Source organism: Marasmius oreades, chromosome 7, assembly GCF_018924745.1.
Source record: "Marasmius oreades isolate 03SP1 chromosome 7, whole genome shotgun sequence".
In the NCBI taxonomy this organism is placed as follows: Eukaryota; Fungi; Basidiomycota; class Agaricomycetes; order Agaricales; family Marasmiaceae; genus Marasmius; species Marasmius oreades.
In genome coordinates this window covers 3,193,857-3,220,635 of record NC_057329.1, presented here as the reverse complement: position 1 = coordinate 3,220,635, position 26,779 = coordinate 3,193,857, and the positions used below count along the sequence as shown (strand labels likewise).

The 26,779-nt window shown below is 48.0% G+C and overlaps 11 protein-coding genes and 1 non-coding gene across 13 annotated transcripts; 5 read left to right on the top strand and 7 right to left on the bottom strand.

The window, feature by feature from the left end:
• Positions 1-2,900: 2,900 nt before the first annotated feature.
• E1B28_011768 (uncharacterized protein) lies at positions 2,901-4,742 on the top strand (the record flags this gene model as incomplete). Its single annotated transcript, XM_043156818.1, has 7 exons — positions 2,901-3,098; positions 3,166-3,361; positions 3,420-3,445; positions 3,498-3,571; positions 3,634-3,790; positions 3,865-4,411; positions 4,474-4,742. 7 exons carry the CDS (start codon positions 2,901-2,903, stop codon positions 4,740-4,742), a joined length of 1,467 nt encoding a protein of 488 aa, XP_043006630.1.
• A 350-nt stretch (positions 4,743-5,092) lies between these two features.
• E1B28_011767 (uncharacterized protein) lies at positions 5,093-7,318 on the top strand. Of its 2 annotated transcripts, XM_043156816.1 has the most exons (9): positions 5,093-5,179; positions 5,235-5,330; positions 5,402-5,645; positions 5,705-5,900; positions 5,969-5,994; positions 6,055-6,128; positions 6,198-6,357; positions 6,416-6,965; positions 7,028-7,318. In XM_043156816.1, the coding sequence occupies exons 3-9, from the start codon at positions 5,406-5,408 to the stop codon at positions 7,261-7,263; spliced, it is 1,482 nt and encodes a 493-aa protein (XP_043006628.1). In that variant the 5' UTR covers positions 5,093-5,179; positions 5,235-5,330; positions 5,402-5,405; the 3' UTR covers positions 7,264-7,318. The 2 variants fall into 2 exon arrangements, with proteins under 2 accessions (XP_043006628.1, XP_043006629.1); XM_043156817.1 differs by lacking the exons at positions 5,093-5,179; positions 5,235-5,330 and having other exon boundaries at positions 5,371-5,900.
• Positions 7,319-7,471: 153 nt separating this feature from the next.
• On the top strand, positions 7,472-9,378 carry E1B28_011766 (uncharacterized protein). The gene is made up of 7 exons (XM_043156815.1): positions 7,472-7,732; positions 7,792-7,987; positions 8,039-8,064; positions 8,119-8,192; positions 8,247-8,403; positions 8,459-8,954; positions 9,025-9,378. The coding sequence occupies exons 1-7, from the start codon at positions 7,532-7,534 to the stop codon at positions 9,288-9,290; spliced, it is 1,416 nt and encodes a 471-aa protein (XP_043006627.1). The 5' UTR covers positions 7,472-7,531; the 3' UTR covers positions 9,291-9,378.
• Positions 9,379-10,178: 800 nt separating this feature from the next.
• Positions 10,179-11,800, bottom strand: E1B28_011765 (uncharacterized protein; the record flags this gene model as incomplete). Its single annotated transcript, XM_043156814.1, has 2 exons — positions 10,179-11,735; positions 11,798-11,800. The coding sequence occupies 2 exons, from the start codon at positions 11,798-11,800 to the stop codon at positions 10,179-10,181; spliced, it is 1,560 nt and encodes a 519-aa protein (XP_043006626.1).
• A 295-nt stretch (positions 11,801-12,095) lies between these two features.
• Positions 12,096-12,563, bottom strand: E1B28_011764 (uncharacterized protein; the record flags this gene model as incomplete). Its single annotated transcript, XM_043156813.1, has 3 exons — positions 12,096-12,266; positions 12,319-12,495; positions 12,546-12,563. The coding sequence occupies 3 exons, from the start codon at positions 12,561-12,563 to the stop codon at positions 12,096-12,098; spliced, it is 366 nt and encodes a 121-aa protein (XP_043006625.1).
• Positions 12,564-12,634: 71 nt separating this feature from the next.
• E1B28_011763 (uncharacterized protein) lies at positions 12,635-14,368 on the top strand. The gene is made up of 5 exons (XM_043156812.1): positions 12,635-12,799; positions 12,858-13,004; positions 13,062-13,219; positions 13,272-13,824; positions 13,896-14,368. Exons 1-4 carry the CDS (start codon positions 12,668-12,670, stop codon positions 13,675-13,677), a joined length of 843 nt encoding a protein of 280 aa, XP_043006624.1. The 5' UTR covers positions 12,635-12,667; the 3' UTR covers positions 13,678-13,824; positions 13,896-14,368.
• A 200-nt stretch (positions 14,369-14,568) lies between these two features.
• Positions 14,569-16,289, top strand: E1B28_011762 (uncharacterized protein; the record flags this gene model as incomplete). Its single annotated transcript, XM_043156811.1, has 10 exons — positions 14,569-14,640; positions 14,703-14,843; positions 14,898-14,995; positions 15,052-15,170; positions 15,224-15,264; positions 15,291-15,422; positions 15,485-15,582; positions 15,640-15,930; positions 15,985-16,166; positions 16,231-16,289. The coding sequence occupies 10 exons, from the start codon at positions 14,569-14,571 to the stop codon at positions 16,287-16,289; spliced, it is 1,233 nt and encodes a 410-aa protein (XP_043006623.1).
• Positions 16,290-16,501: 212 nt separating this feature from the next.
• On the bottom strand, positions 16,502-16,601 carry E1B28_011761. Its single transcript has one exon. It is a non-coding gene; the product is annotated as a tRNA-Ile (tRNA).
• A 3,889-nt stretch (positions 16,602-20,490) lies between these two features.
• E1B28_011760 (uncharacterized protein) lies at positions 20,491-20,866 on the bottom strand (the record flags this gene model as incomplete). The annotated part of the gene is made up of 3 exons (XM_043156810.1): positions 20,491-20,583; positions 20,646-20,785; positions 20,851-20,866. The coding sequence occupies 3 exons, from the start codon at positions 20,864-20,866 to the stop codon at positions 20,491-20,493; spliced, it is 249 nt and encodes an 82-aa protein (XP_043006622.1).
• A 1,809-nt stretch (positions 20,867-22,675) lies between these two features.
• Positions 22,676-23,808, bottom strand: E1B28_011759 (uncharacterized protein; the record flags this gene model as incomplete). Its single annotated transcript, XM_043156809.1, has 4 exons — positions 22,676-22,941; positions 23,010-23,517; positions 23,575-23,731; positions 23,783-23,808. The coding sequence occupies 4 exons, from the start codon at positions 23,806-23,808 to the stop codon at positions 22,676-22,678; spliced, it is 957 nt and encodes a 318-aa protein (XP_043006621.1).
• A 44-nt stretch (positions 23,809-23,852) lies between these two features.
• Positions 23,853-24,446, bottom strand: E1B28_011758 (uncharacterized protein; the record flags this gene model as incomplete). Its single annotated transcript, XM_043156808.1, has 3 exons — positions 23,853-23,938; positions 23,990-24,185; positions 24,246-24,446. 3 exons carry the CDS (start codon positions 24,444-24,446, stop codon positions 23,853-23,855), a joined length of 483 nt encoding a protein of 160 aa, XP_043006620.1.
• Positions 24,447-25,299: 853 nt separating this feature from the next.
• Positions 25,300-26,651, bottom strand: E1B28_011757 (uncharacterized protein; the record flags this gene model as incomplete). The annotated part of the gene is made up of 6 exons (XM_043156807.1): positions 25,300-25,527; positions 25,583-25,891; positions 25,954-26,294; positions 26,350-26,383; positions 26,515-26,569; positions 26,626-26,651. The coding sequence occupies 6 exons, from the start codon at positions 26,649-26,651 to the stop codon at positions 25,300-25,302; spliced, it is 993 nt and encodes a 330-aa protein (XP_043006619.1).
• Positions 26,652-26,779: the final 128 nt, after the last annotated feature.

Below are 26,779 nucleotides of genomic sequence, written 5' to 3'. Positions count from 1 at the left end.
TATATCGTCTGGAATCGTGAAAACCGTCTGGAAAGGGGGGGGGGGGGTCATTTCAGATAACCAGTCTGGAACGCTCCACCAACGCTCCACAGGAGAGGCAAGCGAGCACAGCCTGGACAAATGGAGTCAAATGTTACCTATTTAGGCTACTTACGACATGAGTCTGAAACTAGAATCTGAAAAAAACCTTATGGATAGGCATCCACTGGTTAAGGAGACATGGCCCAAAAGGGAGATGATGAGTCAAGGAATCCCATTGGCATAATACTATTGCGAACAGAGGGTGCTGGTGAGTGCTGGTAACTTTGAGCCTCGCTTAAGAGATAGTCCAAGTCGGTGCCAGACTGAAAGTAGATTGAGGAGAATAGATAGAGGAATAGCATCAAGTAAATTGGCCATGGAAGTACGCGGCAACGCAAAAAAATGTCGGGGAATTGGGAACGTGGGAACGTGTATGTGGACTCCGTAGACCAGCCATGGACGTCTGGACGCTGGCTTGGCAACGCATCGCGCGTCACGCATGGTCGAGGTCCGTCGACGCGACCAAGACGCGACTGGCGCGAGGCGAACCTTGCATAAGCCGCCTCCCAACTCGTAATCCGATTTGCAGGAGAATCCGAGTAGAGAAATTATGTGGAAACGTAAACAACTTGGAATCGAGCGAAAGAAGGTGAACACGGAGACGGGATAACCGAAGAAAGCATGAAACAAAACATGGGTATGTTTAAATTTCCGGCAGCGAGGTCAAAGCCATCCATCTGTTCATTGATGGGAAGACTAGGCAGAGAAGCACAATGGTGCAATTTATGTTTTGTATAGATCGCAACATGAACATGACCATGGAATGCCCTGTCGAGGCCCACATAGCCATCGGCAACAGATATTTGCCAGTAGTACATCCTTCATATCATGCACTGCATGCCACAGTGAATCCACTTTCCATCGCAGCCGCTGGGTACGGAAAGTTTGACATCCTTTCTGAGCACTGAAGAAGCAGGTGGTCGTGGTGATATACTAGAGTGGCTCGGAACAGGCTCTGGGGCTGGGTGAGCATTTTAGAGAACGGGCGTAGTGGTGGTGTGATTTTTCAACCACTGGGCTTGAACTGAAACAGCCAGGCAACGTGCTAATCGTCGTCGTCCTTGATGATGATGGGCTAGCTACGATCTCCATCGGATATAAGCGTCCACATATCCTTCAATTGAGACGTGGTCCGCTCGCTCAGATCCGAGTCTGTGTGATACAAAGGATATGGATCATCGTATTGCGATAGTGGTTGGAGCAAGGGTTGCCTGAACCACCAATAGGAGTCAGCATAAAACTGAGTGATTAGCGCTGCAGTGGGGAGATGGGTTAACCGGAAAATCGATGTAGATGGAGCCATGTTCCAGCCGTTTCTTTCCGGCGACTGGGAAGAAAAAATTCAAGTGGGTTTTCAAAAATCAGCCGCGACGATATGGTTGGCCTCACCTCATCTAAAGTGACGAAGTCCATAGTAAGCGGGCAGATGATCCGCTACCTTCCGTGGTCCGATCTTCGGAACTTCGACGTTGCGGGGCGTAACCGTGTCCGAGTATCTTAAAAGGCATGGCATCGAATGATGCATTTCTGATTTTCGTGGATGATTTTGGATGAGCATTTAGGCGGGTATTTTGTGTTTACAACTAGCAGTAGTAGTGCCAATTGGGAACGACATGGTGGGGATGATCATGAGTGATATGTTTCAGCGACGAAGATGAAGACATCGAATCGAACTTTTTACGAGTGGGTTCTTCGGGAGGAGGAGGATTGGATTCTTCGGGCGTCTTTTGCGTTGAAGGAACAGTCGCGCGGCCGCGAACGTTAAAGCCGGGTTTTGTATTTAAATATGACGGGTCCCGCGATGGAGTCTATCAGGGTTACCAGTAACCAGTAGGCCTTCTCCTTGATCGGAGACACGAGTTGGAAGCCGCGAGTATCGTCATCGAAGACTCGGATCTCTTGTTTTGGGAGCATCGAGTCCGTGTGGTTCACTTTTGTTGACCCTCACTCGCCACTTCACATTAGTTTGGAGACCGATTTTGGAGGTATGTGATGGCCTTTGAATCGTACGAGACTGCGAGGAAGGTCAGGAGGGCTACAAGAAACTCGTCACTCACCGCAGGCCAAAAAATCGCCTCTACCGGCCTTTTACCCGGAGCAGTCATACGCCGTGGAATTTTTTTTTACACCAGTCTTACAAGCAATCGTATGCATCACAGTGGGGAGAAGTGCTTGTTTCCGTTCTCATCCTCCACCGACGACTCCACTCGAATAATCAACTTGCTCTTTTTGTTCAGTATTACGTGGGTTTATGCTGCAACTCGCAGTTCCACTCGATGTGCAGACCAGTTCTGCGCAGAAATTATCTCAATGCCAAGTGGTCATGGAAGGTTAAAGGAGAGTGATGTTTTGAGAAGACGTGTGTTGTGATATGGACATTTATGGGTCCCAGCAGAATTTCCACGCACAGCCACGACCATTTTCTCAGGATTCGAGCTGGCGCCAAGTGGCTGTGTCCGTCCCTTCCTTCCTCTTTCTCTGCAATCACGCTTGTGGGTAACGCTGGGTAGGCAATCCGACTCCTCGACTCAGGGTTCAGGTTATATAAAGAAAAGGTCCATCAGATATCTGTCGAAGAAGTTGCCTTCCATACAGGTATGATAACGGGAACCGTGTAATACTACTCTCTATTCCGCTGTCGAGCACCGAGTTCAAGAACCATCATGCCTAACCGGCAGCGGGAGCAAAAGATTAGATTCGTTATTCGGGGAATCAGATACGATTAAAAGCTTTGAAAGGATGCAGCGTATCCTTCATCCCCTCTCCCTCCCTCCTGGTGGTGGTGGTATCAATCCGGAACGAGTCGAGCCTAGGTCACGATGACGGTCGCAAAACACGAAAACGGCCGTCCGAGAACGACGCCACTCCCAAAACTTCAAACAGCCCTTGCGCTTCTCATCTCCCATGCAGAGCCTGTAACAGCGACTGTTATCTACCCGTTTATACCCGCTTTTGTTCGTAGAACCGGGATCACGAATGGCGACGAAAAGAAGACTGGACACTATGCGGGAATTATCGTGAGTCGTCCCGTCCTAGTCTATGCGCGCACTGATGCCGAAGGTTGACCCGACGTCGTCGTAACAGGAATCTCTATTCTTTATCTCGGAATGTCTTTGTGTCTTCCATTGGGGTCGAGCTTCAGATAGACTGGGACGACGACCGATTCTGTTGATAGGCCCGCTTGGTCTGGCGATTGCCACATTCGGTTTCGGCTTGTCTACATCCTTTTGGCAACTGGTGGTCTTTCGATGCATTCAAGGCGTCTTTAACGGGAACATTGGTCAGTGGACTCGGATGTTTCATGAATTCATTGTTCTCGATGTTGACATCTATATCAGGGGTCGTCAAAACTCTCCTGGCAGAGGTATATCGGTCTCTTCGGCGCGTAGAAACTCCTGTTCATTTTATTTTTATAGATTACCGACGATACCAACCTCCCGGACGCTCTCACGCTCTTGCAACTTATGTGGAACGTTGGGGTTACCATCGGGTAAGCAATTACGTCCCCGTATGTGATTGTATAGATTTCTCATTTAAATTTGCCCCCCGTAGGCCTGCTATGGGTGGGCTATTAACAGATCCTGCAAAACGATGGCCTCGTATATTCGGTAATGAGTTCTTCAGAGAATACCCCTATTTCCTCGCTTGTGCTGGGCCAGCATTTTTGGCATTCGCCACATTTGTCATTTGCTTTTTCTTCTTGAATGAGGTAAAAAATAATAATACATTCTCGTTGGCAACGGTCCCCCACTTACTGAATTCATTTCTTTTTCATATTGTCAGACTCTCAGGGACTATTCCGACAAGGAACACAAAACGGATCCATCAGAATGCGATCCCCTCCTTCCACGACCACGAGAAATTGCACGAACTCACCACCACGACCCGGTGCTGCCAGTGTTACCACCGCCGAATGAACCGTCACCCACACTCCACGAAATCATCATCCCTAATGTTCCGTTGCAACGATCACTCACTTGTCATGCGTTTTATTCGTTCACGAACATGTCCTATACCGTCCTCGTACCCCTCATCTACTCCACATCGATACCCAACGGCGGTCTAGGACTGTCACCATACAAAATCGGGGCGATACTGGGCGTCGAGGGCGTCTGTGTCGCTGTCTTCCCAGTGTTTGGGTGGAAGCCGATGTTGAATCGTATAGGGCTGAAGAACACGTTCATTCTTTCGTATTCGTTTCACATAGTGAGGATAGGGATGTTGATGCTTGCGAGGATGGCAGTAGCGACTACGGGGACTGTCGATTGGATGGTGTGGATGTTGATCGCTGCGCAGATCTCCTCGTCTATGTTTTCTTCTGTTGCTTACAGTAAGTGTCTCCCCCCCCCCTTCCTCTGCATGGGCTCTTTGCTGAAGCTAGGGCACGCGTAGATACGACGGCAACGCTGATTCTCAAATCTACTCCTCCGAACGCGCTGGGAGCTGTCAACGGGATACAACAAATGATCTCGTCCGGGTTGAAGGGATTGGCGCCGACAGTCGCGTCCTCTCTATTCGCGGTATCGTTGGCGCTTGACTGGAAGGTCACGGGTGGTGAGGGCGGGATTTGTCGGTATATGGCGGATTTGATTCAGCTGGTGGTGATTACGGCTGGAGTTTGGTATTCGCTTAAGCTTCCGAATTATAAACTTATTCAGTGATAACTGAATCCCGATACTACTATGGAGGAGGAGGAAGGAGCCAAAATGTAATAGTATGTAGACTGTTGGACGCTTTCTTTTTCGTTCTTTTCTTCTATAGTCATACCCTTGTTTTTATTTTCATGCATGCAAAAATTCTTGTAACTGTTATTCGGCCCGGGAGTGCAACGAAGTTAAAAAGCGAAAAGCGATACCATTGGATATCATTGGCTATCTACGTCACAAAAGTAACTCAGGTATTTACATATAGTCAGAAGTTAATTAATTAAGCGATGTGACGTAACAACGTGGTTTTTCGGTCGCCGGTCCTGTCAACCGTGACACTGGAACCGATGGAGACGGAAGTTGTATGTTGAACCACATCGTCCTTCCCTTCTCCCTCAACTGCTTTTCTAGTGGCACTCATCTAACCCCGGTTGCCTTACGCACGTTTCTCAGTCAGTATGTTTTTTCTTTGGAATTCCAATAAACTGAAAGTAGGACCTGGGTCAGCGGGAACATAGCATCAAGGACACCTTCTACTGCCAGTGGTACTTATGAGTCAATATTCAGCTACAGCGTCAAAACAATATCATTGACTCATTATTGGTGGGTACTACTATGACTCAGTTTTAAATATCTTCCCTATTATAAGAGTACGCTCTGACACTGTGATTCAGTCTCATGTCCATGTCGAACGATAACGAATCATCGATATCCAGCTCTCCTGAAGCATCACCATCACCACCACCTTCCGTTGCCGTGACGCCCCTGCCAAAACTTCAAATCCTATTTGCACTTCTGATTCAAGGCGTCGAGCCAATCACTGCAGGAGTTATCTACCCGTTCATCCCGGAGCTTATCGAAAGGACTGGCGTAACGGGAGGGGACGAAACCAAGATAGGGTATTATGCGGGGATTATAGCGAGTTCTTCAAATCATCTTCCCATGAACTATGTATTGACGACGGGAGTCAACTATAGGAATCCTTGTTCTTCCTCTCCGAAAGCCTGGTTGTCGCTATATGGGGCCGCGCATCCGACTCGTATGGGCGAAAGCCGGTCTTGCTCCTCGGACCACTTGGCCTCGCGTTCGCAATGCTGGGGTTTGGGTTGTCAAAGACGTTTTGGCCCCTCGTAGTGTTCAGATGCGCCCAGGGGATGTTCAACGGAAACATCGGTCAGTTCGGAAGTTCAACTTAATGCAAAGTCAATTCAAAACTCAATACATGTTTATGCTTTGACAAGGGGTGTCTAAAACTGTTCTTGCGGAGGTACGGAGCTGATGACGCAAATTGTTGACTTGATCCCAACTGTCTTTCCTTCTTTTGTAGCTGACGGACGAGACTAACAGGGTGGACGCGTTCGCCCTCATCTCGGTTGCATGGACATCGGGCGCAACGTTAGGGTAAGTAAAAATAATCCGACAAGGACAACCCGCTAGCGGAATTGCGTGCTCAACATTTGTTTCTATTAGACCCGCTATTGGAGGTATGTTCGCCAATCCCGCGACACGATGGCCTGATGTGTTCGGGAACTTGTGGCTCTTTATCGACTATCCGTACTTCCTGCCTTTGGCTATTGCCGGCCTCCTTTCATTGGTGGCGTTTGTCTTGGCATTACTTGGGTTAAAGGAGGTACTTCGTTTCTCCAGAGTCCCATTTAACACCGGCCGATACTGATTCTGATGTTCAGACTCACCCGCACTTTAAAACGAAACGTGATCGTGATCGGAAATCTGGAGAAAATAGAGCTTTGCTTGCCGAAAACAATACTGAAAACGGCTATGGAACCGTATCAACTGAGTCGGTCGCGACACGGCCTGAGGATGGCCTCCCTCAACGGCCCTCGTATCGGTCGCTTCTAACACCTGAACTCAAAATCGCCTTCACCTGTCAAGGTTTCCTAGCTCTGTCAGACATAAGCCATGTGGTCCTCATCCCCCTCATCTACTCCGCTTCAACCAAGTTGGGAGGGCTAGGATTTGCACCCTCACGTATCGGAACGATTCTAGGCGTTTTCATGGTCTGCAATGCTCTCAACTCAGTCACGTTGGGCAAGCGGCTAGTGAAAAAATTCGGTGCTCGTACGATGTTTATTGTAGCATACGCGAGTTTCTTGGGTGATTTTTTGGGATTGATGATATTACGGGTGATGGTCAGACGAGCGGGGCGTGTTACTACGGCTGTGTGGGTTGTTGTTGTCTTACAGCAGGCGATGGCGTTGTTGGTTAGTACGGCTTACAGTGAGTGTTTGTTTTTCTCTTTGTTTTGGTGACACTGAGCGCCCCCGGGGGCCCCCTTACAGCTCCGTTGGCGATTATATACGTGGAAAATGCGCCGGCGGGTACACTTGGGACTGTGAACGGACTTGCACAGATGATCGCGTCTGGAACGAGAGCGGTTGGACCAGCGTTTGCGTCTTCTCTGTTCGCTCTGTCGTTGCAGTCGGGGCTTTTGGATGGATATTTTGTGTATGTTGTACTGATGGGAGTCACTCTGCTTGGATTGTGGTTTGCGTTTCGTCTTCCGCATGCAAAATAGGAGTTTTCGAACTTGTAATTGCGATTACCCCGCTTGCTTCGAGAAGTCCTTTCCCAGAGATCTAGAACGTTCTATCGAAATTTTCGAAAAAGACTCCGCATGTCAAAGCGATTCATGATCAGACGCCCACGTCACGTTCTCTCGATCGGTTAGCCGCAAAAGGAATTTTAATTTACTTTTTCAACACAGTCTGAGTCATGATCACACTGCACACCCGTCCCATCCATCGTCGTTGTGAGCAACCGTGCAGGGAATCCTGCAGCTGCAGATGGCAGTAGAACCTACAGACCCGGAGCGTCGACGCGAAACAACACCTCTCCCGAAATTACAAACGACAGTCGCGCTCCTGATCGCTCATGCAGAACCAGTCACTGGACAAGTTATATACCCTTTCATACCCGCTTTTGTTCGCAGGACTGGGGTTACGGGTGGAGATGAGAAAAGTACGGGGTATTATGCTGGGATTATTGTGAGTTTCATACGTTCCAAACCCTTCGATGAGCATTCATTTCCTGACGATGATCACAGGAATCTCTGTTTTTTGTCACGGAATGTCTTACTGTCTATCATTGGGGTAGAGCTTCAGATAGGATTGGAAGACGGCCGATTTTGCTCATTGGCCCGCTCGGGTTGACTGTTGCGATGTTGGGATTTGGGTTGTCAAAGACGTTTTGGCAGTTGGTGGTTTTCCGATGTGCGCAGGGCGTGTTTAATGGAAATTTAGGTGAGTATAGGATGGTACTGTTTGAAGAGCGTGTGTTCAAGATCTTATTAGGTGTGGTCAAGACCCTTATGGTGGAGGTAGGCCTGTATCCTCAAATATCGTCCGCTTAGCGACTCACCCTGGGGACGCAGTTCACAGACGACACCAACCTAGCAGACGCCTTGACGCTCTTAACGCTCGCCTGGAACGTAGGCTCTACGATTGGGTATATCTTTTGTTATCCTATGTTGCTCAACGATGAGGCTCATGGTTGTCCTAGGCCCGCCATGGGTGGTATTCTGTCAGACCCTGCAGAGCAATGGCCTCGCACATTCAGGCACCCATTCTTCCGCGAGAATCCTTATTTCCTTGCATGTGCAGCCGCGGCGATGTGTGCATTCACGGCATTCATATTCGCATTCCACTTCTTGAAAGAGGTAAGTAATATTCCCTCTCCCACCCAGAGCTTCTCATAGCAACATCTCTTATTAGACCCTTAATACTTCTCCGTCGAGCGATGGACCATCAGAACGTGATCCTCTCCTCGCCGGAAGTAACGAAGAAAATCAGAACAAAGCTCAACTTACAATCTACGAAATCGTCGTCCCAAACCTTCCACTCCAACGCTCCCTCATCACCCTTGCTATCTTTTCCCTCACTCACATGTCCTACCGAGTCCTCATTCCCCTCGTATACTCCACTTCCATCCCCTCTGGTGGCCTCGGCTTGTCTCCATACCAGATCGGGATAGTTCTAGGCATATATGGTGTATGTAACGGCATCCTCCAACTCTTCGTCTGGAAACCAATGCTGAAGCGGATCGGACCGAAGAAGATGTTCATCCTCTCGTATTCATTTCATACCTTGAGGATGTTGATGATGACGCTTGCGAGAGTTGTCGCGGCGAGGGTGGGGAGCGCTAATTGGTTGGTTTGGACGTTTATCGTTGCGCAGATGGGCGCGTCTACGTTGGCTGCTACTGCGTACAGTGGGTTATTTTCCTCGAATGAGTCGTTTTGGATTTTTTTTTGGATACTTACTACTATAACCTGGCCCAGATGCGATCACAACTCTAATCGTCAAATCCGCACCTCCAAATGCACTCGGAGCCGTTAATGGTATTCAACAGATGATTTCGTCTGGATTGCGAGGACTTGCGCCGATAGTGGCCTCTTCACTTTTCGCAGTGTCTTTGGCACTCGATTGGAAAGTCTCAGGGGGTTCGGGCGGTGTCTGCAGATATTTCGTGGATATACTGACGATTGGTTTGATTATTTTTGGCGTTTGGTATTCAAGGAGGCTTCCGAGTTATAGACTTATTTGATTCCTTGTGGTCGTTTCGTGCTCACTGAGGGAGAAAAAGAGAATTAGATACGCTCAGGCAGGGGAACTTGGAACCGATAGCGAGGAAGGATTAAACTGGGATAGGCTCGAGCGGGGTCGACCAAGGGAATTTGTAAATGTCGATCTCTTAGTTTTCAGCGGAACTTGATATATCCACCGAATTTCTTGAGGCGGAATCGGTGGTGACCAATCTTTTCCAGCTCAAGGTCTGGCTTTTCGTATCAACACATCAACCGTTCATACAGAGACCTCCGACAGCGCGAAAGGAGGGTGTGATGTCTTCTCGTTGGACTTGTTTTTATTGTCGGTACGAAATATGTGGAAAATAGGGCTATGGCCCATGGCGTAATCATAGCCGACGCTGTCGACGAAGTTCTTAATAGGGTTGTTGCTCTCCAGGTTGTCGAAAATGATGGCAATGGTCCCTCCGAAGGTTCCTCCATGAATACGGAGTTCGTTCATCCCATCGATCTAGATGCCCAATGGCTATGTAGAGTAAGGTAGATAGGTGTACGTATTTCGTCGGAATACTACTACTTTACATGAAATTGGATGAGGTCCGACGGGTCACCGACTAGGGTGCCACGACGGATACTAAACGATCAACTACTAAGTCGTTGCATATGCTACTGGAGATTGGTTTGCCAATACCATCGGAGAGCCGCCAGTTGAGGAACAAAGAGGAAACAGAGAAAGAAAACGAGGATCATAGGGCACGGTGAGTACCGCTACTGATCCATCGGTAAAAAAAACGACCAGGGAAGGTGAACCAAGAGTGGAGATGTGGGCCACTCCGAGTCCATGATTGATAAAAGCCCGAACGATCCCATCGCTCCGTAATGCTGCTTTTCGTGCCGCTCACGCGAGTCTAAGTCTCTGAGGAATAAATATCCACTTCAAGACCTTGCTCTGAAAGTACAGAAAGGTTATTTGCAACACCCATCTTGTCGCTGTCGATGCTGCACGCCACGCGTAGTCGCAACAACCTCGACGTCAAGTTGTCGACCCGCCACCTCGATTCAACCATATCGAGAAAGAGAGTATCGTAATCCCGCGTCCACGGACGATATCCAAATTCCAGCTCCTTCAAGTTTTCCAACAACCTGTCCGACTGAGGAAAGGTCATCCGTCTCAGGAGTTCGTCCCATTCTCCTCTAGAGCCGAGCAAGCACATAACGAGGCTCAGACTCGTTAAAGTGTCATTGAAAGGAGTGAGGATATCGAATAGATCCTGAACACAATTGAATAAGAGGAAGGAAAGAGTCAAAGAGGTGAGCGGTGGAGGTGAGATAGAGATCGCTCGGGACGATGTGATTTGAGGATCAAAAAGGCCAAGGGCGTAATCTGATCTGCCAGCGATGCTGAGATTCGTGAGTTGAGGTACCGCGATATTGTTGGAAAATGAGCACACGGGAGATGTGCGAGTACCTAGATCGCGGATAGCCAGGGAAGTTAATTGGGGAAGAGACAAGGGAGAATCGAGGGTCTTTGACGAGCGGAATGTCATCCTTTCTACTTCAAGGGTAGTAAGCATGGGCGAGCGTTCGAGGATATTGAAAAAGGTAAAGAAGTCGATCACGTTCTCCAAGGAAAAATGTGTCAGAGAGCTAGTGTCGAAACGAAACGAACCTCCCAGCTCATCGTATAACCTGAGCCTGCGTAGGGCCGGGCTGAGAACCTTGATGGCGGGTAGTTTCCGATGGGATGGTCCGGTAAGAGTCAATGTCTCGAGCATAGGAACATCGGCTGGAAAGTCGCAATAACTTGGAAAGCAGTCAACCGTCACGTGCTTCCACCGGCGGCTATGTTTGACCACCTCGAGAAATGGTTCCCGCATTTCGGGAGTATGGGACAGAAACGATATCTGGAGTGGTAATTCCCCAGAGTTGCGAAGACAGAGCTGGGTAAAACGCCGACCGCTGGTAGAGTCGTATGACGGGATCTCTTCATCGTAGATCTCGGACCAAAGGCCAGAAGATGAGTACACAACATCCCGCCATTGCGAACACACGCGGCCGATAGTAAGAGCAGGGTGAGCACAAGATTTGCCCTCATTCCTTCCAGAATTTTCAACGTAGATATAGAAGATGGCCAACAAGATTTCCACCGGGAGGCGAAGAATAGATGGGCGAAGGAGTTGTTCGATTCGTGACGTCGCCTGTGCTAAAACTCCCTTCCTAGTCTCCAGCTCCTGCAACACCTTCCCAATCCTTTGGATTTCTTCGGTGTATGCTTTGAGGTCCTGTTTGGCGGAGTCAAGGCAGTACTTCAACCCGGTGAGCTCCTTATATGACGGGCGACGGTTGCGATGTTGAGAGAGATATTCATCCATTCTTTCTATGGTGGGATTGGGGTTCGGAGGGAACGCGGAGTGACAGGAATTGCATGTCTTCAATGGCGTCCGCAAGGCGAGTAGACTGATATCCTAGTTGAACAGCAGGAATCATGTTAGGCAGAAAACGGTGAAGTTTAGCTGGTGCTACTTGCCATGGGGGACCTGGGCAGATGGTGGTACTAGTTCAACCCTAGATTTGATACTCCGGGTTCGGGGTCAAATGAAACCAGGGCCTGTTGCAAGTTGGACTCGTTTGCTAGTTGACGTTATGACACTTCCAAGACACTTCACAAATTCAGGTCAATATACTGGTTCGGAAAAGTTTGTTTCTTCCAACTTCATATGCTCTCTCACGACGTTTCATCAAGCCCTAAGTGCCTGAGCAGCAGACGGTAATTATTGATACAGCACAACAATAGGAAAGAGACGAAATACATGGCCAAGTAGTCCTCATTCATCTCCAATATCGTGCTTCTTTTTCAAGGCTGCCAACTCCTCCTCTCGACGGGCCAGATCAGCTTTTGCAGCAGCGGCATCCTGTTTTGCAGGCATGTGGTATAGTACGACGATGTATCGCTCTTGCAAATGAAATCCATTCAAATGTTCTAGTGCATTCTTTGCCTGACAACTCCTAGTTTAGAACGGGAAGGAAAACAGATTGGAAAGAACTCACGTCCATAACGTCGTCGAAAACAACAAATGCAGTCCCTTTAGTTTTGTTCTCGTTCCCTATCCGGATCTGTCGTATACTCCCATACCGTCCAAACAAATCGTATAAATCCTCTCCGGTAATTTGGTAGTTCAGGTTTTTGACAAATAGTATACGGTTGGCACCTGCGGGGAGTTTTGTCTGCAAGCGTGTCAACATATGAGAAACACATAGGTCTACAGAGAACTTACTGTCGGTCGAGTGGCCATGGGGGATGAGAGGGTGACTTCACAGGTGAAGCGTAAGCTGGTGGCTTGTTGAGGCTTGTTGTCACGCTCGATGACTACAACATTCCCCGGAACCGCCATCAACAATGGGAAAGCTCAACATCGCTCATCACAAATCATACCATCCGTATCGACGGGATAATATCGAAAAGGTTCGTCGAGATGAAGAAGAGGCCAAGTTGAAAGAGGCCAAGGAGGAAGGTCGCCTGATGCTGGCGGTGAGTCCCAAAGTAGGGTTTACATGAATAATCTTCTCAAGACTTTGTTGTGCTGTAGGATTCTGAGGCTCGCATAGATCTTCTGCGAAAACGAGGGCCAAGCGGGAAGAAGAAAGAACAGATTGACGAGGATTTTCGACCACCTACGGCTCCGTCTATCTCGACCTCTGGTGGTCACATAAATTTCTTTGAGGATTTGGAGCAGGTAAGCCAATCTTTTATTTTGTGCAATATCCGTGTTCTGAACCTCTTAATATCGTAGAACGCTATCACTGCTGCCGTTCGTGTCAACAAGAAAACAACGGCAAGCGAATCGGAGAAAGGGTTCGCTTTGGCACCATCCAGCAAGGATCTGAACCCATGGTATTCCAACAAGAATCGGGAACAAGGAGTGTTTGACGATGAAAATGAGGAGCGGAGGTATGTCGTTGTGTCTGAAGGTAACCAATATCTACTGATTATTTCTTGTTAGGAAGCGGGATAGTGCCCGAAAGTCATTACATGACCCCCTTACTTCGATAACACATCAACTTGCTTCCTCCTCCTCCATGAAGACTCGTCCTTCACAGTCATACCAGAAACCTACTCCTGTCATGAACGGTTCCCATCCTCCAGAAGTCAACGCCCGGATAGCTAGGGAGTCAACAGAAAGGGAGCGCGCGTTAGCACTCATACGGCGCAGGAAGCGTGAAATGGAGGGTAGTGAAACACCCAGCACTGTACACGGAGGAGTTCATAATTCTTCTGGGTACGGAGATATGTATAATCGGAGGGACGTCGAAGAAGCGCATCGAACACGCGACCGAAGATGGGACGACTCTCGGCCCCCCCGCTCGCGGTCATGGAGCAGAGGTGAAGGACGAGCACAACGATGGTAATCATCATGAGATCCAGTGTGCTTGCATCTTCTGAGGTACAGACTGTGTTAACCTTCCCCCCGAGCGCAAAAATGTAACGAAATTGAACTCAGTACTATATCGCAACTCATCAACTCAACCTTCCATCTTCATCATCCGCATGTAATGGTAAGTACCGCAACTTATCAGTTTCGTGAACCACTTCATTAATGTCATGCGAATTCGTCCATTCAACTCAGGTTGCATATGGTCGCTGTACTCATCAAGTCATGCCGTATCAGTACCTACCAACGCCGTACTGCCACGGGTACGGGTCTATACCGACTGACGAACACCGTGGTCACGGTGGTTCTGGTGCTGATGTTTGATGTTTGTCAATGCCACAATGTATCATTATGGCTTCATGGACTCTATGGGCCTTCTCTCAGGAGGACAGACACTCGCTATCACCAACTCGCCGAATATAACCCTTTATTTGAAGCTATACATTCGATGAACCGGGCATTCTCCGATGAAAACAACGATGCTACACGTACCAGCGTAGTGTGCGGGCCCGACGGGGAATCATGTACAGGCTGATACAGATTTACTCGAAGTCAGCTTCTATTTTTATACAGTGCCACGCGTATATAAAAAGACATCATAATAACTCAGTAAATACTCGAAATTCTCGTATACTTCAAATGATTACAATGCAGGTCTAGATTTCTAATTGCACACATGAGGAGAGCTTGTGAGAACAGAGGAAGAAGGGCGTTCGAGTTTGGTCGTGGGAAAGTCATCGGATTTTCCAGCCGCCGTCGAACAAGGCACGCTCAAACATCCCCATAAACGCGACGTTTTCCCGTTTATGTCGCGACAAAGGCTCTTTTTAACAGCTTGTCTGCGGAAGGAGGAAGATTTTACGCCATCATGTTGTCGACTACTTTCGCCACTTTCCTTCTGGCCTCATTGTCGTTCGTTCGTGCTGCTGAACCGGCTTGGGTATATTTGAATGCTCGTTAAAACTTAAGACAGGCTTTGACATCGAACTTGCCTTTCTATAGCCGTTCGACGTGACTACTCTCTCAGCTCCTGATGGTTCCATTACCGCGAAATTCGTTTCAGTTGGCGCAACCATGACTGAGCTTTGGGTCAAGGACCGGAACGGGAAAGCAAGAGACGTTATTTTGGGTTATGACGACAATGTAAGTACCCATACGAGAATTGAGAATCTGGCCTTATTGCTAATGTGAAGATAGACCAACTTATTGACAGACCCCAACCATCCTGTTTTCATAAGTCTTCTTCACCCTTCAACGACTTCTCCGGAACTGATGTCTGTCTATACAATCCTATCGTGGGCCGCTATGCGAACAGGTTGAAGAACGGTGTGTAGTGTGTTTTCCCTTTTAGTTCAGCTCCCCTTCAACTCTTCTCGTCTGGCTCGAAAGGAACCTTTTCTATTCCTATCACCAAATATGCGCAGCCCCCTGGTCCCGGTGTATACCAAATTCCTACCAATGATCATGACGGTGTGTATGACATTGCCAATGCCTTGAAGCTCGAGCTCACTTGTTTTACTTAGGTCAAGTATGCAAAACCTTTCATCTCCTTCCGTATGAGACGGTGTATATTGATAATGCTGTGTCTAGGTGACTCTTCATGGCGGTATCCTCGGATGGGATCGACGGAACTGGACCATCGTCTCACGGTCTCCGACCAGTGTAACGTACAAGCATGTCGACCCCGCTGATGAAGGGTTCCCCGGAAACGTTACCGCTTTCGTATGCACCAATCAGGTCTTCCCCAAAGATATCACTTTCTCATTTCCCTTATTTCTTTTCAGGCAACACATTCAGTCTCCAATGGAGGTTCCCTGAAGACCTCGGTATTCGCCACTGCTACCGAGAAGACGCCCATCATGCTCACGCAGCATATCTATTGGTGAGGGGGGAAAGTCACATGTGTATCATAGTACCCGGTTTTAAGCACATCTTCTAGGAATCTCGATGCCTTCCAAGATGGTACCAACGACATTCTGTCCCATCACCTCCAAGTCGATTCCTCCAAAGTCGTAGATCTCGACGGAAACGCAATCCCCACCGGTAAATTCATCTCAGCTACCGGTACTCCCTTCGACTTCCGAAATGAACAGGAGATCGGGGCAAGGTGGAACACTACGAAGGATCTCTGTGGACCGGGATGTCAGGGATATGACCATTGCTGGATTTACGACCGTAATGTGTCTTCGAGGACGGGAACGTCGCTTTGGAGTGACAAGTCTGGGATCAGGTTTGTTTTTCGAACTTGCTTTTCCCCCTCATTGTCCTTACTGGAATCACGTAGACTTGACATAACCTCAAACCAACCGGCTGTCCAGGTGTACACCTCTTTCTGGCTCAACACTCCTAGGAAGGTAGTCCATGGAGGCCCGAGTAAGAATTACACTAGTTGGTCTGCTGTAGCGATTGAGCAAGAAGGATATGTTGATGCCATTAATACGCCTGAGTGGGGCGTAGATCAGATCTGTAAGTGAAACCTGCTTTCCGTAATCTCCTCTCCTTGACTAGGTGCTTATTGCGTTTTATTAAGATGGACCGGACAGAGACTTTACATGGAGTTCCACCTATAAGTTTTCTGTGATGCCTTGAATTCTGAAGTTGGAGGCAAATAGTCTCAGAACCGAAAATTTCTTGTCGGCATAAGTAACGTTGTACGTCTGTAGACTGAAGAAATCGTTCAGACTTTCTTGCCAGTTACGTAAGTATCCATGATCGCTAGTTAGTACGCGACGAGCAGACAGAAGTCTTCACAGGTTCTCTTTCATATATTATCCCAAAAAAGATCAGCTTAGAGCTCAAAATGCTCACGCCCGGGATTGAACCGGAGACCCTTGCATATCCTGCTTAGGCGAGATGATGTTAACCCATAAGTACAATGCTCTACCACTGAGCTACGCGAGCGATACCTCACCCTTTACCGGTGATTACAAGAGAGGCTTCATGTTTACTCAAAGGCGATGGTGTTTTTTTTTTATTTTTTTATTTCTGCAGATTTACGTGTTACAAGCCGTCTAGTGCTAAGACACAGAGAGCTGCCATTCCTTCTCCTTCTGTTCTACTTTGCCCAAGCTGGGGCCCTTGGTCTCTTGGTTGTGAAGCTGTGTCGCAAAGTTGCCGAAACTGGTTAAAAGCGCTTATAAGGGATTTTAAGGTAAAATCAGGCAATTGGGGTTTATAATAAAACGTTCCTGTAGCAAGGTACCAATTAAGGGAGGTTTTAAGGGTAAAAAATTGAATTCATGTCGTAAAATGCCGCTTTTCGGGAGGGATAACTCGCCGGATGAGACGTAAAAAGCCTATAAAAGGGCATTATAAGGATATCAAAAACGTTCCGCTTACAAGGCCGCCGATAACTTTGCGACATGCTGGTGCGATGGTGTATTCAAATTACTTTTGCGTCACGGGCCATGATGCATGTCGCTATCCACTCGCCGCCACAATGGACGTGTCCCAACCGATAACAAGCCGAAGTTTCACCTTTTGACTTGGAACATCAGCAAGCTTGGGCCTTTGCACAGATAGATGATAATACGCTTTTGAAGCAGCCGGTTTTCAAATCATCTCTCTTCTCACCTACCCTGGACTCATGGCACGCCATAGGCATCCATATCCGACATGACAAGAAGAAATGATGGAATTATAGTGGCTGAAAGTTGAATCAGCAGTAGACGTGATGCTGCGAAGATGGCAACAGCCATGGATCACGACGAAACAGGAGAGCGTGGACACCCGACCTCAAAGAAAGGCAAGCGACTGGTGTCTGGTGTGAAAGCTGACGGTGGTGTGATGAGAAGGCCTGGGGAGCGACACCGCATCGATCTCGAGTCAAAGGCCAACAATATAAGTATATATACTTATATATTGTATAGCATTTTGACATGCAAGTTTCTTCCCTTCGTCTTCAACCACCAGGCGGCCCACGATCCCATATCATCGCCACGCTAATCGCTACATTCGTTTCTCAATCCCTCAATCACGCATTCGAACCGCTCTACGATGGAGGTCTTTACCGGTGCATCCAAAGTCAAGATCGGCAACAACAACATCTCGAGCGTTGGAAGAGATCAGAATAACAACTACTACAGACTGCCATTGTTCAGACACGAGGCAGGAGGAAGGTTGACAGGAGTCTACCAGAACTTTCTGAGGTACATATTAATCTGGTATATACAACTGGTTATTCACTACATGTTCCCAGTTCACCGAAATCAAACGGGGTGACATACACTAGAGTAAGGACGGTGTCTGTTACTCTTGGCGGTTGTGTTCAAATGGGAAGGACGACACAGGCGGAATGCTATGAAGGTAGGTGTGGACCGTTGGTCTGTCCCGAGCAAACTCATAATGATCGGACTTGACAGGAACGGAGGCGTGATTTTTCACAATGTTCAAAGGATTGGCTCAGGTAGGTACGCTATGAATTCTTTCGATGCCACACGCATGGTTTTGGCCAGGGATGTCCCACTTTTTGGTTACAACAAGTCGGCAGTTCCTTCGTTGATATTCAGTGGAGGTATATATTCATTCACCGAATTCTGAGATCTGAACTCTCATTGAAAATGTACTCTCAGAGCTTGTACCGCTTGCACATATGGAAGCTTGAATGGGATGGGCGGGGCTATACTACATGGAGTTACTGAGAGTGAGTGGACAATGTAGCCTTGATAGACAATGTTGACCAATCAATGACATAGGCCAGCTTGGGATGTTCAAGAAATGAGCTGTGGATGGATCCTACGCAAGGAAGATTCTGTCGTGGACCAATTGGGCCCAAATGTCGTGATTGGCAGGAACAACTTCACCTCTGTGTCATAGTAGTTCCTTCCGACGTGGAATTCCTTAAAGAAGATGTCGCCATTCGGTATCTCACTAGCAAGCAAGACGATCGAGGGCTTTTCTATATGCTTATTTATAGTTGTCATTCTGAAAGACTTGACGATATCACAAACAATCGCACCCACGTCGTTTCAAGTTTGACAAACTCGGCAATTGCGTTCATCGAGCATGTACGGTGGTGGAGTTGGATGGATTGTCTTGGCAAAAGACGAGCGATGCCAGATGGAGCAACAAGGTAATGAATCCTCTGTCGAATTCACCTTCATTGACTGATCTATTTTTAGGTTCCGTCTCAGAGACGATCGGCGCAAGATAGAAGTAAAATCTGTCAGCGGACGAACTGCTTGGCTCCCACAAGCGTTGAGTGTTTTTCACGCTCACAACATCACATTCGACGAGGACCTTTGCACCTACAGTGAGTATCTATTGAACACCGCCAATTCTGCACTAACGTCATCAGAACTTGTCTTCCCTGTAATCACGCTCACAGGCGCACTTCAGAAATCCAAACGCAAACGACAACGACGCCAATCACTCGACACACCCATTTACTTGATTTTCCTTCCTTCTCCTGATCCCGTCTATCATTGGTCGTTGGACCCAATCGGCCAAACACCGCTCTCGCCGGAAATGTGCCAATACCTTGGCCTTCCCTTCAAGCTATCCCTCCAAGTGATTCCCTACCAATTATCCTGGCCTAACAAGGTCTATAAACAAATTCATGAATACCAAATTTCGAGGAAGTTCGACCCCAAAACCACGGATCTCGCACAATCTCTTCAATGCGCTATATTCGATGTTGTTCCCGCACAGAACCGCTTCCAAGAGATCGTTGAAGGTAAGCTGACCAGCGAATCCGACGTTCTCTATTGATCCAATATTTTATGAACAGGACAGCATGAAGTTCATGCTGAATCGGAAGGTGTACCATCTTTGCCAATGGTCAAAAATGACTCAGAATGTGGGCTACTCACTTTGTGATCTAATCACTGGGACTTATTTTTGCCAACACAGCGGTTCTCTGCTCAAATGATCATGCTGACCACGTTGACGGTGAGTGAATGATTTCCTCCCTCTTTTGACGCTCGCACTTACCTGCACGTCGTTTCTCCTAGACCTTGGAGGACTAAACGACTTTTTCTCACTCGATTCGCTGTTCTATGAGACCGAAGGTAAACATTCCGATCTGAATACTTGTATATGTCCATTGACGGTAAATTCCTTTGTATCCGCGTCCAGGATGTACAAACATATCTCACCCTTCGGACGATGTGGGTTTCGCACAATCCGGCTCAGCGGCGTATACCCAACAAGGTAGGCCATCTCCTCCGTCGATGTCGTCCCCCTTCCATGATCAGATTTCTTTTTCGAGTGGGCGACGTGATGCGTTGGATATGGGGCACACTTTTTGCCCCGTTAACATTGGAAGCTATTGAAGGTTTTGATATTTCAGCAGCAGCGATCTAGTAATAGATACCAACGGTTAAGTAACCAAACCTCGGAGTGCGGGTGTACCTTGGAAGTAAGGAGTAACATTTAAACAGCGCGGCGGCCGCGCAAAAGCCAAACATGAACATTGGGGTATGTGGGCCAGCGGGGGACCGCTGGCATGGCCGAGTCCGAGGTGACGAGGATCTTCACCAAGGACAGGCATACTATACATCCCCTTAGACTGTTCATGTGTAAGCTACAGGGCAATGGTAGTTAGCAATCCTAATGCATGTATTCAAATAGATGGAAGCAGTTAACCCTGTCTCCGGAAGGCCGACGCTCGACCTGAGGTTCACGCCACGTAAGGATACTCCATCTCAGCAGCGAATTGTTTATAACCTCAAGACACCCTCCCTTCAATTTGAACGCTGCAGCGGTTTCAACGACTTGATTGAAAACACTCTTGCTGGTTGTAATAATGAGCGAGACGACGTAGCACCGCACTCGATAACTTCGAGTGCGGTCACTGCGGTATATTGGGTGAATTCTCAGAACCGGAAATGGCAACGACAGTTGGCTTCGTGGGGTTATACTCTAGGTATGCTTTGGCGTTCATCTAGAGAATTCTTAACGATCAGTTTGAATAGTCGAACTTGTAGAGAACGGAAACGTACGTACTCGACCTAGGTAACGCCATATCCGCTTCTGGAGGTATTTTACTTTGTCTTCCTCCCACATGAAGCCATTTGCCGGTAAGAATGCCTGTAAAGCACCTCTGAACTCCTTGTAAGCACCGAAACGGTAACCGATATCACCACCTAGAAGGAAGTGAAACGATTAAAAGACAGGATCGCTTGCGATAAAGATACCGAGAGAAACGTACATACTATGGTATCCATGCTTCAACAACTCGGCATGAGATTAAGACAGAACCTTCTAATCCTAACCTCCACCTCTGACTGCCCTTCGGTCAAGTCTGAACCACCCGTTCCATTCCCATGCTCAACAGCCAAGGCATTCTTGAATGTCTGTTCGAAACCGAAGAACTTGAGGATGGAGAAATTGACGGTCGGACGGAGTCGAAGGCCACCTTCGCCGCCTTCAATGTAAAGCAGAGCCGTAATGAAGGAAAATCGAACGTAAGCGTCGTCGGGAAGACGCCAAAAACGAAAGCTTGGCACTTGAAGTCGGAATCCATGGTTGACCTGAGCTTTATCGTCTTCCCATACAACGCATTGGGTGATTCGTTCGGAGAGTTGTACGATAGCGAGACCCTTTTGGTATGGTGAGTTGGCTTTCAAGAAGGATGGAAGGCTGAGAGGAAGCTCAACGAGCTGCCGTTGGGCATGAAGCTGAGGTTTGAACCAAAGCCTTCGCCATCACGGAAATTAGGATAGGCGACCAGTCATTTGGGTAGAACCAAGCACTGCGCTGTTCAACTGGGTAAGCAGGGAAAAGGCGAAAATACATACATGAAAGACGCACCTCACGATTCGAACTCTGCGGTTTTCTCTTCCCAATCTCTTTCTTCGGCAAAATTGCATGCTACGTTCAAAATGCACTGTTATCGCTAATGACGCCATTATCTTCATCCAGAAGGCCAACGTTCGACCTGAGATCCGCGTCGCGTAAGATGAGAAAGAGTAGCAACGAGCGAGTCGGGGCCTTGAGAAATGGGTACGATTCTTGAAGTCTCGCTGAAGTCTCGCTGGGAGAAGTGTTGGAAATGAAATAGGGGAGGTGGAAAAACGGGCACCGAGATTTGGTCTGAAGCACAAGGGTCAAAAGGATGATCGTAGAATCATCAGATAAGTTGGAACAGAAGACGAAGATCAAGTAGCCATATATTGAAGACTATAAAAGATACTAAATATGCTAACACTATGCGAAGTGAAAAAATTGCGAAGGATTTCATGGGAGGAGCGGGGGCGACATGGCGGTTGCGGTGAGAGAAGGTGTCAAAGTGGATATAAAAGGAAATAAGTTCTCACCCTTAAGAAGCTCAGAAAAATTAGCAACAGCCTCGTCCTCGTACCTCGGACTCGGAACTTGGAATTGCTACATGCATCGATACGTTCTTGAAAGTCTGGCGCAACGATTTACGATTAAAACAGATCAACGGCGAAACTGTAAGACCAGTGATAAACCAACCGAATCAAGTTTGTCGGTGCTCCTCTAAACTACCATGGGAGCTGCCATGCAAGGGTAAGGACGGCAAAGAGAGATATTGAGCGTGTGTCGTCCGCTAAGACCTGGGTTCGTAATAGGTTTTGGCCGAAAGATGAAGGTGTCAGTGGGCGCGCGTAGGCTAGCCTGCCACTGTGACCAGTGAATTCGTCTCGGAGGGAGGGAGAGTCCTGGGAACCGGAAGTCATGTATGAGTTCAACTCCAAGGTCAGCCAAAGCGATTTTGATGGTCTCAAATTTTTAATGCGCAGTAGATCGCTTCGTCCATTTCTGTATCTATGGATTAGGTATTTCCAGTGTTCCTTGAATGAGACGTGTCGCTCAAGAGAGTCAACGGAACTAGGACCAGCCCGCGAAGTTTGCGATATGATCATGATGTAGGCGGCCCCATAACTCACCTGTGGGAATCCGGATACTGACGTCGACCGTTCGAAATGAGAGTCAATATGGTTGTATGAGCATCTCTGGTGATATGTACATAACAGGGAAACCTGTTTATCACGACAACATGTAGGACAGGTCTAAATGAGTCGGTATTGCGGAAGCCTCAACGAATACCAAACACCGAATCCAATCAGGAAGATCTGCAATACATCGACGAGGTATCTGCATATACCGCCAACACTTCCGGAAAGCCGCCAGTCGAGGGCCAAGGAGGCAGCGAAAAGAGAGGAAGCAACGGTCGGTGCCAGTCCTCGTAGACCAGACGAGATCATCTGTTGAATGCCGTTAACGGTCCCAAGCACGTCTTGCGGAGACGCTTTCACGATCAGCATTGATATACAATCTGTGAAGGAGCCATTAGGTAACCGGGAAGCAGATGGAAACGGAAAACAGGAAAAGACAACAGCTTACTATATGTGGTAGCAGCCAACGTAGACACCGCCATCTGGATAGCAATCAACGCCCAAACGAACCAATCTACCTTCCCCGCTCTAGCTGCTGCAATTCTAGCAAGCATCATTAAGATAACTCTGATCATATGAAATGTATACGACAGGATAAACATCTCTTTCGGTCCGATGTGTTTTAGCATTGGCTTCCAGACGAAAAGTTGAAGGACAGCGTTACATACGCCGAATGTTCCTAGGACGACGCCGATTTGGTAAGGTGATAATCCAAAGCCGCCGTTGGAGATGGAGGTGGAGTATATGAGAGGGACGAGAACTAGATAAGACATGTTGGTGAAGGCGTGGAAGGCGTGGCTGACGAGGCACCGGCGGAGAGGAGGGTTGGAAGTGACGATGGCGTAGAGGGAGGGAGGTGCTTTCTTTTGCTGATCTGGCGTATTTTGGTGGTCGAGGAGTGGTTCATCTTCGGATGGTTCACGGTTGGGATTGATGTTTACGTGGGTTTTGAGAGTCTGGGAAAGAGATGAAGGGGTTATTACTGAGGAGAAGGGAGAGGAAGAAACATATACCTCGTTTAGAAAGAAGAAAGAGAGCACGAATGCGGTAAATGCGAGTACTGAAGCGGCTGCACATGCGAGGAAGTATGGGTTTTCAGTGAAGAATGCATTGCCGAATATTTTAGGCCAGCGCTTTGCAGGTTCCGATAGAAGTCCACCCATAGTTGGTCTGTCATCGCTGTTAGCGGCTTTGAAGGGAAGAAAGTAAGGACCGACTCACCCTATGGTATGACCAATAGTCAACATGAGTGACATCAGCGTAAACGCGTCTGCGATATTCGTGTCGTCAGTTATCTGATGGTAACGAGTCGGTTTTCAAAATGTATCTTCTTCACGCGTTTGACACCAATCTCAGCAACGAGGGTCCTTACTACACCTATGAGAGAAATTTTAGATCGTGTTCGCAGAGCATGAGGTGCAGCCTTACCTATATTTCCGTTGAATGCGCCCTGAGCACATCGAAATAGGACGAGTTGCCAGAATGTTCTCGATAGACCAAATCCCAACATTGCAAGAGTGAGCCCTAGTGGCCCTAACAGCAATATAGGCCTCCTTCCTATCCGATCCGAAGCACGACCCCAATGAAAAACCGAAAGGCATTCTGATGCGAAAAACAGGGATTCCTGTATCGTTCAATCAACATGGACGTCCGAACAGAGAAAAAGCAGTCGGAATAGACTCACGATTATCCCAGCATAGTAACCTGTCTTTTTCTCGTCGCCGTTGGTAATACCGGTCCTTCGAACGAATGCTGGGATGAAAGGGTAGATGACAGTCGCGGTTACAGGCTCTGCATGGAAGATGAGCAAGGCGAGTGATATTTGGAGTTTTGGAAGAGGCGTTGTTCGACGGATTTCAATTCCTTCAGTCTCCGTCGCGGCCATGAAGATGCTGCTGCCTGGGGTCTCCGGAAAACTGCTGATGATGTGGGTGAGGATGAGTACCTCATAAGGTATTATATCCCATCGTGACTAGCACATTCCCATATTCGCTTCAGACCTTCAGAGAGAGCGCATGATACCTGTACTGAGATCATTTGAAGTGAATCGAGGAATAGTGTTTGTTGTCATCGTGCATGTTGAACAATGCGGTCGACCCGGAGGCGAGAGGAAGGTGAGAGCGGGAAGCTCGTCCGTAACGGCATGGCATATGACACCGGGGACCCCGGTATTTTTTGCATTTACCATCTACGAAATGTGGCACGGGTATGCTATGGTATGTATTCTCTGTATCATGCCTGAAAGCTGAAATGTTTTTGGGTAGGAACGCTCACTTGCCGGTTGTAGCCTGATCTATCATTTATGGAGGCCAAATGGTCTCCCATGTCGATCGCACCTGTAGGAGGCGAACCAAAAGACTAGGTCGTAAGAAAAGCACAATCATATCAAATCCTTGGTTGTATCTACATGAAAAAAATCATATCTAAATCCGACCTCAGCAATTCAGCTCGGGGATGAGGAGTCTACCACGTACCGCTCATATTCGTACATTTGTTTCTACATAACAGAAGGCATATTTTGATACACACCTAAAAGTGAGGAAGTGATCAGCTCAGAATATTTGGAGTTCTAGCAACGTAAAGGCACACCTTATGATCAATGTCAGGGGGCAACCCGGTGAACATCAACGAATGCCACAAAGATGAAAGGATAAAAAGGGAGGAAAAAAGAATGTCAGCGACGGCCGAACGTCCACCAGGCGTGCAGATGAATGAAAGATGTGTTGAAAGTCCATTTCTTAGAAATCCTGCGGGACATCCGGGAAACGCAAACGCAGCTTACTACCAACGAGCTCGTACTCCGCGGAATCCGGCTCGCGAAGGAGAATGGAGTGATCGTCAGTCATGGTCGGCTTTCCTTCAAAAGGAAAGATCGTGGTGGCGAGGGTAACAAGCTCTCCTTGTGGGCGTGTGTCTGGAAGTGGGTAGATTTTGAAAACGAAAGCTGTCCGTCCAGCACACTTTGGCTAGAATACTGGTTCAGGACAAGACTAAATATTGCTACCGGGCGAGGGTGCTCACCAGACGACGCCCGTGTGACAAAGCGAATACACCGAGCTCGCGAAAATAGACCCTGTTTGCGGCAATGCCTTTACACTCAGGCGGAAATAGTTCCTCAACCAAGACGAGGACAGCATGGCGATCATACAGTTCAGGATCATAACTGACGCGGGCAAGTTCGGTAGATTCCAGTGGTAGCGTTTTGGAGCCCAAGATCGCGTTATACAGAGAATCCATGCACAAAAATACTTGAAGAGAGTGGCGGCGAAAAAGAATTATATCTTTTCTGCGGATAAACACCGTTGGTTTGCAAGATTGTTTCGCCTCGATCTAGAGAAATCCGGGTTATCAGCCGACTCAGGTTATACGAGAAAGTAACACCACACACACACCTCCCTCTGCGCGTCGAGCTCACTCTCCAGAACTTCCAAGCAAATCTTTCCACCGACGGCAACGATTCGATTCGGAAACCCGATATCGAAACGGTCTTGGTGTGGAGAATTTTCAACTCCTGCATCCAACCTCTGGCGCTCAGCGACATCGAAAGAATGAACACCTTCAGCAGCCCATTTGCTAACACGAGGTGAGCCCTCCTTGGGGTTGAACGATCGATCAACGGTCGTAAATCCAACCCCCACGGCCTTGTTGGTAATATCGTTCAATGAGGAACGAGCCTGCAGTGCCTGCACATGTAGTACCAAGTTTTCTTCAAGCATGGCCATGGGGGGAAAGACTTCGAGAGGAGGTTATAGTAGAAGACAGGCAGAACACAGTGACACACAACTCACCAGTGCATTTTATAATTATAACAACTGCCTGGCCCTAACCGAATCATCCACATTACCTTGCCACGTTGTGGAGTTCCATTGTCAGCAGCTTGAACCAGCACACGTTTGGAGAAGATAGTAGTGGCACAGGCTCCTTAAACAAAGGGCTTCAAGTTTGGCCGTAACTGAGTTGAGTAAAGGTCCAAGCATCGGACACCCTGAAACCCATGAGGTCTGGATTCTAAGTAGAGGTTTGAGAATTCAGGCCATATCATCTAGCAGATAGGATCTTCAAACCTTCTGGGTATGCTTGTTTGAATCATGAAGATGGCAGAGTCAGAGTCGGGGGCAAGTCGGGGAGGTCAGAGCAAGCCACAGAGTCCGAATGCCACATGGAGAAGTACCGTCCCGAACCGGGCCGATCTCTCAACTGAATCGAGGGTTCAAATTC